The sequence below is a fragment of the Plodia interpunctella genome, chromosome 11, assembly GCF_027563975.2.
Source record: "Plodia interpunctella isolate USDA-ARS_2022_Savannah chromosome 11, ilPloInte3.2, whole genome shotgun sequence".
In the NCBI taxonomy this organism is placed as follows: domain Eukaryota; kingdom Metazoa; phylum Arthropoda; class Insecta; order Lepidoptera; family Pyralidae; genus Plodia; species Plodia interpunctella.
This window is the reverse complement of record NC_071304.1, coordinates 295,373-308,197: the sequence shown is the minus strand read 5'-3', so window position 1 is coordinate 308,197 and position 12,825 is coordinate 295,373. Positions and strand designations below refer to the sequence as shown.

At 34.7% G+C, this 12,825-nt stretch overlaps 1 protein-coding gene across 1 annotated transcript; it reads left to right on the top strand.

Annotated features, from left to right (window-relative positions):
• The first annotated feature begins 12,078 nt into the window (after positions 1–12,078).
• Positions 12,079–12,824, top strand: LOC128673761 (oxidized purine nucleoside triphosphate hydrolase-like). Its single transcript, XM_053751843.1, has one exon. It carries the CDS (start codon positions 12,145–12,147, stop codon positions 12,646–12,648), a length of 504 nt encoding a protein of 167 aa, XP_053607818.1. The 5' UTR covers positions 12,079–12,144; the 3' UTR covers positions 12,649–12,824.
• Position 12,825: the final 1 nt, after the last annotated feature.

Here is a 12,825-nt window from a genome sequence, read left to right as displayed (position 1 = left end):
TATGACTCCGTTCTCCGTCCGTCTGTCTGTCTGTCCGTCTGTCACCAGGCTGTTTGTGTGATAGTCCGCCAGTTGAAATTTTCACAAGTCTATATTTTTGCGAAACGGTAGACGAAGCCGACAGTTCAAGAGGAAAATATTTCATTTAAAAGTTTCCGAGAAAACAGGTATTTGACGTCAGCAAATTTTTTCATTTACATTTTTAAAAAGTCAGTCCCAAGATGTTCTTTACTAAATATTTGATCAATTTTTAATAAAAAATCTATCAGCTGCGTCAGATTAAATTTAAGTAATTAAAAACTCGTTTATTATTCAAGCTCCATAAGAAAAATGTTTATTCTCTCCAACTAAGAACAAAAGAACTTATTGGAAAAAATATACAAAAAGTGTGAGTCAATGCCCTTTATATTTTTCTATACTACGTTTACTGATTTTTTTTAAATATAACATAATATCTAGAGGCCCGTCCTGGCTTTTAATATGACTTTTGACTATGTACATTAGGTACTTTTATATATTATTAGAAAAAAAAACATTGTAAGAAACAATAATGGTAAACCGATCTGGCATGATAGGGACCAACACTGTTCAAATGAGTTTCTCTCGGCATTTCTTCTCATCAGTGGTCGTTCCGAAATGCCAGTAGTTTGTAGCTTGTGAGAAATAACTATAAATATAAAAATTGACAAGAAAAAGTGCCTGTGAAGGTCTAATTTCTGAATAAATGATTTTAATTTGAACTTTTAACACCAAATTGTACACCGCGTTTATAGCAAAATAATAAATTTGATTTTAAAAGTACTATTAAAAGGTGTACCCAAAACTTTATAATGGCAATTGCAAAAAAACGTGGCTACACAAACATAATTTCGCTGGTTGGGGCGATAACGTCAACCCACTATATTTCATGTTCTTTTACAACGATTTGTGAGCATATTACCGCGGGAAATATTGGCTTTCACTGTGTTTACTTGAGGGATTGATAAAAGTGTTAGTTTTGTTCATTTTAGGTGTATTTTGGGAAGTGAATTAACATTCCTATTAACAGTCCTAGAGATTGTGCACTGGATCTCCGAGGTAAATGAATGAATATCTATTTATTCAAACGCTAACACAATCACAAAACACACAACAATGCGTACGAGGAAAAGAAATATTTAAATAAATGTGCTCGAATTTTGAAAAGGATCCATTTTGGAAAATGTTTAACCTCGTGAATACGCAACGTCGTTCTTCCGATGCGACCTTTCGAGTTACACGCACGGACACTCGCAACTAAACAACAACAACTAAAACTTAACATAAATTGGGTATTCTTAGGTTACTGCAAGGCTACACCGGACAGCGGCTCAATGTGTCCGTTTATGGTGATGACAAATGAAAATCAGTGTTTGCTCCTTGAGCTATTCCCACCACTGAGTTGTCTCCAATTTGTATCACTGCGCCACACATTTACGTCACGGAAACAATCTTATTCTTGTTATTTATAGAATTGTATCTCTATCTAACATGTTCCAACTTTTAATTATTTGTACGTGTCTGAGTTGAAGCAAATAAAATTCTTATCTATCTATCAACTAACAGGTATTTACCCCACAAACCATTTAACCTAAATGCTACCACTCTCTGAGTAATAACATCACTGACTTCTGTTTGAATTGCTGCACGCACATTCATAGTGTTATTTGTATGTTGGATATTTCAAAAACAAAATACGTCACATACTTAATTTTTAGCTTGTTATATTTTTAGTCAAGATCCTTTCCATTAATACTTACTTAGAAATTATTGTATTTTTATGTGTTACTCTCTTGTTTTAACTTGTTTGGCAGCTATTATTAAATTGCTTTGCTTTGTTACATACATAGATTTTGTTCGGATACATAGCTTTTTATTTTTTATATTTGTTTTTATATTCAAACTTGTTGTATACGCATGTGTTGAGTTGTTGCCTAGCTATAATATTTAGTTTAGTATACATTGTATCTTTTTGGTGACAATTTGTTATGTGTATCTTAATAAATAAAATAAAGATTTAGTCTGTACATTTTTTCTTGTTTGTTACCCATATGTTAAACTTACTAATACTGTATTCAAGGTAGTAGTTTGGCAGACTCCAGCATGACCACAGCAGCAGTCACAGATTCACAGGGGTGTAAAAAAATAAATACTAAACTTCTACGTACGAACAAATTGACTTACGCCAAACGTTTCCTACAAAATGTCACATAACTTTAAACGTGTTAACTTTCAAGAACCGGTGTAAACAGGTGACGACCGGACTTTAAATTTGAAAACTTGGAACATAACAGCTTGCTGTCATAACCAACACCTGGGACTTGGTCGCGAGACCTCTGCCCAGAAAATGGCAAAATTAAAAAAAAAAAGAACCTTTCAAAAGTTCGCCCATTAAAGTTTGGTCACTTTTCGAAATTTACACTTCACACTTAAGTTTTCAAGTAGACATCATTTAAAGTGAATAGTTTGTTGAGAAAATACTTATATTCTATTTTATCACTTGACAGGTCTTGAGGTTAAATTATTTCTAACTAAACATCAAGATAAAGTGTCCGTCCGTCCGTGCGTCCGTGCGTCGTCCGTCCGTCCATCTTATTTAAATTTTGCATACATGTAGTTTGAAGTATGGAGAAGGACATAGGGACATTTCGGAAATTAACGCGGCCGAAGCCACGGGCAATAGCTAGTATAATATAAAATTTTAAAGATATATAGGTGTTATATTTGAGTGAATGCTTTGACTTAAAATATTTAAACGAAAAAATATATCAGTCCACTGATTAAATAGGCAAAAAAAGATAATTAGTTTTATCTTTTGTAACATCGACATTAATTAAGAGTCTTGAGCTTCAAAGTCTTTTTTAGAAAAAAATCCTATTTCCATTCGCCCTTTCTAAGTTCGAAACACAATATTGAGAGCTCTAGAAAGCTGCGTGAAAAGCTCAGGTATCAATAGAGAGGCGTTCAAGCTTGAATGAGTTATTGAGTAACAGCTAACTGGTGAGCATCAATCATTTATGTATCGGAGGTCAAACTGCAAAATTTTATTGTAAACATACGCAAAAAAATTTGGACGAGCAATCATATTCATATTATAGTGTATTTTTTTTATTTTTGACGCTTCGAACACATAATTACATAAGTGTATTTTAACAGGACTTAGGACGAACCTTTTTTATTTAATGTAGCTGATATTTCGATCAAGATATGGAGTTGCAGTCAGACTTCAGTATTTTCGGAGCGAAGTTACGGAGCTTGCAGTTTATCAATAATGACCATACCCGCACTCATAAAACACACACACACACACATAAAATCATATCATAGTGTCTTTTTGCGCCCATTCAAAGCCTCGCAGCTTCAAAGCCTCAATTGCGTCGAGAACACGCGAATATCAGAGAGAAATATCAGTTATATCACGTGAGTATGTGTATAAATACTATAAGATTAGGTAAAATAAGCAAAATATAGAGATAAACCCCGTGTTCTCATGGTTACTGGTGCATCGAGAGAGATTGTTGACATTAAAATGCCAAGAATCTCACACGTAAATATGTTTTTGAACTGACGATTTATAAGTTTAACGTGTCTGTATATCTGTATGTTCGTGACATTATAAGAGTCAAGTGGCTGATCTGATTTTGATCTTTTTTTTTTATATGTATTAATATTCTTGATTCTTTCGAGTAAAATGTGTGTTTAGCCGTTTGGGAACCGTTAGCTCTTTTCTAGCAGACCTTCGATGTCGGGGATTCTTCAATTTTTTCTTTCCTTTTTTGATTTTTTGTTCGATGCAATTCAGCCCCGTATATTCAACAGATTAAAAGATTATTGCTGGATCATTAGGTTCGTGGAGCGAGGTGATTTATTGACCATCGATGAGAGAGAAGAGGATGCGTACTAGTAGTATTAGTTGTAGACTTTGGTTGAGAACTTGATGGTATGGAACTTGATGAATATATACTTTACTAAAATATTATGAATGCGCGAACCGATTGTTCGTTTGACTATCTTTTACGCTTTTACAGCTAAACTAAAATAATAATCCTGATATTATTATGCCTGATATTATTAATTTGGGTTCCCGAAGAGCGCAGGCGTCGAGGTATACCACGAACAAGATGGCGGGACGATCTAGAACTTTCAGCGCCATTGGTAAAAACCGGCTCATGACAGAAACCTATGAAAGACAAAAGGGGAGGCTTTTGTCCAGCAGTGGGACACATAAATTGACTGTGAAATATATATCCAATACAAGCTACGGCCCGGGGCTTCGCTTCCGTTGGAATTTCCTGATAAAAGGTATCCTATATATTATTCCAGGTTATATTCTACTCGTGTACCAAATTTCATAATAATCCGTCCAGTAGATTTACATGCGTAAAAGAGTAACAAACATACACACATATGTAGTTACATCGTCACATACTTTCGCATTTAAGTATAATATTAGTAGGACTATAATAAGTAAAGTATTTAAAGATTAATTCAGAAACCCCAGTAAGAAAAACCGTTTCGCAGATGACCATTTTTTAGCAAAATCAGAATCCAATTTAACTTTTACCGAAAAACACGCTTTTAAATTATCAAACAAATAAAATTGGAAATACGTAGTAAACGAATATATATAACAATTGTTGGTTTGTTTGTGCCCTCGACCTGGTTTCTGATTGTCCTTTTGCGGTTCCCATTTGCTTTTTCCAATGTTTAATTTACTTTTTCGCCTTTTGTTCCCGGCCGATAAGCAATTTAAGCGAACGTTGTGACTTTTGTAATTAATCTTTTATTTGCTTCAACACCGCAGTTTTATAAAAAAAAACAATATTGGTTCGTGTTTTGAAGTGAAAACTTCTTTAGCGGTGTTGTGCAGTTTTTGTGATAGGTAAAAAATGTTAAAATCATACGTGTGAGACATCAACAATAGCGCACGACATTTCACTTCTGGACGCCAGGAGTGCGATCCTTTTTTTTTTTTTAAAAAGAGAGTTTGACCCGTGTGGTAGTGACCTTTGAGCCGGTTACTGCTCAAGTATATTTTTAAATTTTTCTCCTTATTTTTCATAAGTCTGTAGTCCCCTCTACTTCGGCATCCATCTCTGTTCGTTGCGTAACTCCTCCAGGTCTTATCCGCCACATATAAATCGTCCGACCATCTTGTTCTTGAGCGACCACTTTTCTTCGCCAGCCAGCATAGTCCTATTTCGTGTCTATTTTAACCCTAACCAGCACCGTTACATCCTATTTTCCACTAATAGAAAGTGCAACAAGATTGTTATGTTGCGTGGGATTGCGCCAAAATTACATAATGAAAGCTATATTTTATTTTGTCGATGTCTTTTCTTTTCACTTTCATAGATTATTTCTTCGAAAGTATTCTTTCGAAAGGAGGAAATAATCTATTCAGAAATTAGATATTTACAAGCACGTTATATTATTGTCATAAAGCTACAAACTGCTGACTACAAATATTCAAAATTGTTGTCAAACAAAATATTTTCACGACGAAGTAAAGCGTCGTATGGCGATGACTAGAACCGCGATGGAGAAATTATGGAGGAAAGTGTGGAGGAATCGCAACATCACCAAAGCCACCAAAGTAAAGCTCATGCAAACGCTGGTGATCCCAATCCTCCTATATGCGCCAGAGACATGGACAGTGCGTGAGTTGGAAAAGGGGAAAATAGATGCTCTACAGATGTGGTGCTGGAGGAAGATGCTCGGCATATCGTGGAGAGAATTCCGCACCAACCTGTCCATGCTTCAGGAACTCGGCATCACAAAGCGTCTATCAACTTTAGTGCAGACCCGCATATTGCAGTACTTCTCTCGGCTCGTCGTGCAAGGAAAAGTGGAGGGTCACGCGGTCGCTCACCTATGCGCTGGACCGACCAAGTGAAATCCGCAGTGGGAAACCGAGTGTCAGACTGCGACAGACGGTGTGCAAACAGAGTGAGATGGCGGGAGATCGTAAAGAAAGCTGTGTCCCTCTCTAACACCAACATGGACACCTCAGTGTGACCACGACCGCAAGAAGAAGAAGGTACAAGTAAGTACAATTACTGATTGTATTCACGCAAACTGCAAAGTGACTCCTATACAGTGCATACTCGTATATGCAGCCTGCAGTAACGAGTTCTAACAAATGTCGGCGTCTCAGATAGAGGAATTTGTCAGATACTGACTTGTTACCCGGCGACCCTGTCCTAGGTGAGCGACAAAGGCGGTCGGACAGCGCGGCTCTTAAATCACTTGAACCACAGACCACTCTGCGAATTTCATTTATAGAGATTCAATTAATTTCATTGCTAGATTTTGCCAAGTTTTTCGCTCCCGTAGGAATTATGAACATAGCCTATAGCAATCTTGGATAATGTACGTGTCTAATGTTGAAAGAATTTTTAAAATCGGTTTGGTAGGTTCGGAGATTACCCGCCTCAAACATATAAACTCACAAACGCTTACCTCTTTATAATAATAGTATGGATAGAAGGCAGGTTACAATTGATGCCAAATACATTATGAAACTCATATATCGTGAAGGTTTACAATGTTGAGGATTAATATTTATATCGGAGATGAGAGGCTTCTTCAGCCCTTCAAAGTATCCGTGAAATTTACACTGGAAGTCCCGAATTCGATCCCCAGTCAGGTCAAGATTGGAAAAGATATATTTCAGATTGACCTGGTTCTTGGATGTTTAAATCTAAATATGTATTAAATATAGTATCGTAGAGTACTCGGAACACGTTGCGTGTGGTTCTGTCTTAGAATAGGACCACTCCACGTCCTCCTGTGGATGTCGTACGAGGCGACAAAGGGACATGGACACGGACAAGGATAGTTGACATCAGGCAGGCGGCCGGTTATGAAATCAAAGCCGAATCTGAACTTTAAGCATATTTTTAATGGTACGAATTTGCGGCGCCACAGCCCCGAACGCTACCGGGGACATGAGATGAGAGAGAGTAACTAAGAATATAATATCAAACTCACTTTGGGGCTAACTAATTCTAAACCATAAAGGCTGGTACACGTTGCGTATTAGTGTATCATTTACATGTAATTGTGTTGTTGCCGCAGGTGCATGGGTTTCAAATGCTACACAAAAACGCGCAAGTCGATGTCCACTAACCGTTAAATATCCATAATGTTTTCCTCCATCATTTTAAAACTGTTATCGAGACCGTTAAGCTCAATCGAGCTTTTATTAAATGCAGCACGTACAATATTCAGGTAATGCCAGCTTAAGAGCTTTCATTTTATAGCCGCGTGGCTCTGCGAACTTATTTGTAAGCCACGTAGAATTTGACGCCAGTTTCAGCGACTATATTATTTTATGATTGTAAAAAATTAGATTATATTATATGATTATATTTTTTCGCATGCTTTATAGGTATACTATTATTATCCTTCCTTACATGTTAAAACAAAGTTCTCTGCCGCTTCTCTTTGTCTGTTAATAAACTGCGATAAACTCAAAAACACACACAGATTTTTATGCGGTCTCGAGAAATGTGGCCCAACCCGGCTTCGCTCGGGTATAACCGTATTACATTACACACCTAAATCTTCTTCAGATCCATTGGTGAAAACCATACAAAAATCCGTCTGGTAATTTTTGAGTTTATGGCGTACAGACAGACAGGAGCGGACGTTTTTATAATATGTAAAGGATAAAATAGTATACATTAGTTTCATGACATTGATGTAATCATCATAATATCTGCTTTGTTTCTGCAATAATCGGTAGAATATTTGCAGTAACATAGTAAACTTGTGAATTAAAGTCATTTGAATAAATCTGGGATTAACAGCTGGAGAGCCGCCAGCTGAACCGTCTGGCCTTTAACGGAAATAATTTTAACGAAATATTTTTTTTTGTTTTATGACGCTTTCAGGCTAGTGTTTCGTCCCATATAGCACCTTGCTGTTGTTGTAGCCTCGTCTGCAGTAATGTATACTTGACCTTGAGTCATTAACCATTATCTGTGTCTAAATTTCCTTAAAATCGGCCCAGCGGCTTAAAGATTGACAGATAGAAACACAGTGTCAGACTTTACCATTCATGATATTAGTATGGATATTAAGTATTTTGTGTTCAAAAAAAATGTATGTTTTCTCAAATTAATATTTGGCTTTGCAACTAGTAGCGCCATCTGTTGCGCAATAGTGGAACCGTCTTAAACACGGTGGAATATATTATTTTTTATATTTGTAAGTCGGTAGTCCGATACTTCGAGTCGATTCTACAAGATTTGCTCTGCTACGTGTCTGTCCTAAAACTTTAATCTTTTTTCTAATTGTGCCTACAATAAACGCGTAATTCAAGTCTACTTAGTTTTCGTCATTGCGTCGGCTACAATTACATTTTTGTAAAAAATTAAGCAATTACTTGTAATTTTTTTTTCACTAAAACCGATTACAAGCTTTCAACATTACAACATTCAACTTAACTAAAGCTAGTGGTGTGTAGTAGAATCGATTGAATAGCTGAATTTTTGTACGTTTAACCATTTAATGTGAAGTTTGTGTCAAAAATTACATTTTGGGTTTCGTACAATGATATCGAAAACCCACAGTGTTTCTATAAGTTTGGTAACCTTGTTAATTATATTGTGCTTGTACATATAAATTATGTTATATTTAAGTTGTTTTTGTGGAGAAAAATAAAGATATATATTATTATTATAAGTATGTTTAATATGTATTATTTGTTGTGTTGATGTTTACCTCTGTAACATAATGAAAGTAATATACATTTTTTATTTAAAGCAACATTTTTTATTTGGGTACTTATACAACAACATATAACGCACATCATCAAAAATGTGGTATCATTATATGGACAGTAGGATCCTTGTGTCGAGTCATTTTCACAAAATTTCCCGAAATTACCACGGAAATGTACGAAGTTGTCACGACTTAACCTTCTGCACACTGAGCCTTCACACCTGACTAGGTAAGTACGGAAATCATAGAATTAGTACCTACTATTTAGTATTAGTAAGATTTAGTAACCACTATGGGGTAGGTACCCCATAGTGGAACCCAAATCCTTGTCGGAAATAAATAAACCCAACCTTCACACGCAGGCAAATGTTTTACTAGATTATATAATATACATACTTTAAGTTAAAGCATGTTTTGTGCCGCTCTCTCAATGTCAAAATATAAAAAGTGACAAAATCAAACTTGCTGCTTTATTTTTTATGAATAACAGGGTAAATCATCAGTAAATAACCAAGAAAATAACAAAAAGATGAAAGTCTAATATCACGGCTGATAAAATACTGTTACAGAAGCTCGACCGAGTTCCGACCTTTGCCCACGAAACCCTAAAACCGACTGACAAAGGATCATGCGCAATATTTTACGTTCATATTTTGAGAGCTACAGAGAGGAATGAAAAGGAAATATTACCTTCATATCTTAGCAGAAATATTACACGGCCGGTTTACTTACAACACAAATAGGGAAATATAAATGTGTTGTGAATCATATTTTTTGCTACAAATACATAGGTAGGCATCCTAGGTATTATATTGAGCGACAACTCGCTAGGATTTTTAGATCTAGACATATTTCATACTAGTAATGCCCGTGTGATTTTTTTTTTAATTTTCTTGTTCACTACACAATCTCAATTTAAAGTTCAAAAACTAACTATACCCACTCATATAAATAAGTATATTTCTTTACGGATATGTTAGCCACATAATTAAAGTTCTCAGTAAGAAACAAACATAAATTATGACGCTTGCTTCCTATAGTAAGGGATGATTAAAACGTCTCTTACAATGATCTTTGAATCTAGGAATGTAGCTAGCTTTCCCATACATCATTACACACAACAGATAAATATTCGAGAGGCACACTTGACAAATGTACATGCGTCAATAAAACCGGGATAAGTTGTGTAATCAACAGAAATATCAGTCGCTAAGGAAATTCCTGGATTGAAGCGGAATTCCGAGCCTTCATTTATTAAGTTTCTAGCCAGCCCTGGGCTTAGGTCTTGTTGTGTTGGTAATGAATTATACTATGTAATATTAAATTGTTTGATGGATTCTTTCCTAACTTTAGATGATATCTCTAAATATCATAGATTGAGTCCGCGCAATTTGAATATTTCTATGTAAGTGATATAAATTCATTAAATAGTAATCTAATAACCTAAATCACTTCAGTGGGTACACACTGTGAGATATTGCTTTGTGCTAATTGCATATTCCAGAATGAACTCTTTAATGGATTAGTTAAAAGTATTAATAGATATGTACTTATTTAATCTCTGAGAAATTTATACAAATCGAAAAGTAATTTATCAAACAGTTAGACTGGTAAATAATGGAAAATATTCAGCGTAATAATAATTTTCTGAAGTCGTAGAAACAAAAATAATGAACAAGGCAATTTTCTAACTATACCTATTTGTCTGTTTATTGTCTATTGAACTAAAACAATAAAGTTGCTGAGTTTGTTTGAAATTCTCAATGTTTATTGTAGATTTGAAAAGGAGAAAATTATTTGGAAATTTGTGATTAATTATAGTACCTAAGTATTTAGATTTTTTATTATTATTTTGGTACTACTTGGTATACGCCATATCTCTTTCTCATACGAGCGTTTTCCGGGTGCATTCACGGCTGTTAGGTACCTGAAGCCCGGGGTAGTCACGCCAAAAAAAATTATCTTTATATCATTATGATTTGTCCTAATGTTTATTTATTTATTTATTTATATTCAAGATGCGACTATGGTTTTACGACTTCTTAACGGCAACCCTCTTTAGGAATGCTGTTGCTCCCTATAAGTTGTCAAGTATTTTTACCAGTCGTTTTGGAGATTAACGACAAAAGGACAATGGAGTGATACTATTCTAAGGCGGGTATTACACACCAATGTGCTAGGTAAATTTAATTTTATTATTACGGAACGCACAGTTAAAATATACTTAAATGTGCTACAAAGTTTAAGGAATATCTTGTTATTTATTTATTTGTCTGAGGGTCTAACCTAAAATTTGAAACAACGACCAAGAAAACAAAAGACAAAGGACTAGTAAACCCAATTTAGATAGAATATTTCCATAATCCAGTCCCAAACTTAATAATGATAGTGTGATTCTTGAGGAAGGTCTAGAAGGTATATAATTTGTAATGTTAAAAACATTGAAATAATAACTAGTGGCCCGAGCGAAGCCGGGACGGGCCGCTAGTAATAATTATACCTTGTAATACTTTTAATTTTTTAAAAAATACGTTTTCAATTTTATGCTGTAGCGCCATCTACTTATAGCGCCCTCAACTAACAGACTTTTTGACCAAATCCTACGGAAATCGCGTAGATACTTTCGGGGTATACTGTGAAGGTCCTGCTTTCATAGCGACATCATTTTTTATTACTTGACTGAATAGATTAATGTTGAATACTTTTGAACAGTATTCTTATAAAATTAATTAAGTTCCTAACTAGATAACGATAACCTACTAAGGAAAATATTTATATTTACTAACATATTTCATCATATTGTGAGAAACTACAACGGTTTACACTATAATTTTATAATAACGCATGACGGCTTGTGCCGTTGTGTTGTGCTTTACCCCGTCCAGCAAGGAATTCACTGTAATTTCTAGTTTCAATAGCCTATATCAGCTTAACTTACTCTCTGCAATATTTAGTAAGTACAAACATGTAAAATTAAATTCTCAATTTATATATTTACCCTAATATTAAAGTATGTTTTGTCACTTTCGCACTTTTCAATATTTGACATAGACAAAAAGAGATAGGTAATACATAAGTACTTTAACTTATAGGTACTTTAGCTTTTTTTTTTAAATTATTCGCTACAGTAGCACATAACGACTTTACACTATAACCGTTGATACACTGCCATACACTGCAACGACTGGCTGAATGGATGATTCTTGAACATATTCTTTCAACTGATATACAAAAAAGTAAAACTGTCAAAAATTCGCGCGTTATTTGAAAACTGACAGTGACTGACAGACATCAGAGTAGACAAAGTATTTCTTCATCTTTGTTTGTTTTTATTCCAATAATTCAAATTTCCAATTATTAGGCAAAATAACTCCAATTTTATGAATATCTCCAAACATGTGGCAAAGAAAACTGTATACTTTGGTATTCTTAAGAAAAGAAAATCAAATTCTCTTAGGCTTCAAGAAGCGCGGTTTTGGCGTGAACAAATGGAATGGTTTTGGTGGTAAAGTTGAACCAAACGAGAGCATAGTAGAAGCTGCTGCTCGAGAGTTGAAAGAAGAATGTAACTTGGTCGTTGAAATTTGTGATTTGAAGCATATCGCACATATGGAGTTCACATTTGAAGGCGAACCTACATTAATGGACGTTCGAGTTTATTCTACCAATAAATTCACCGGGACCCTTAAAGAAACAGAGGAAATGCGTCCAAAATGGTTTATTCTTGAAAACATACCGTATGACCAGATGTGGCTAGATGATAGACTCTGGTTTCCATACATGTTCAAAGGGAAATTAGTGCATGGGAGATTCCACTTTCTAGGACATGACAAAATCTTAAATTATAAAATTGAGGAATTAGAATCTATGGAGGCACATTACAATAAAAATAAGATGTAACTTTTCAATAGTTGCTTACAAAAAAAATTTAGTGGTGCGAAGTATAATTAAGATTATTTGTAATTTTTTGACAAATGTTTGTCAGTTATTTTGCAACTATAATTTTATGATTACTTATGATTGACATGCTGTGATTAGAATAAGTTTTAAATTACAATAAACTGAAATAAAATTTTG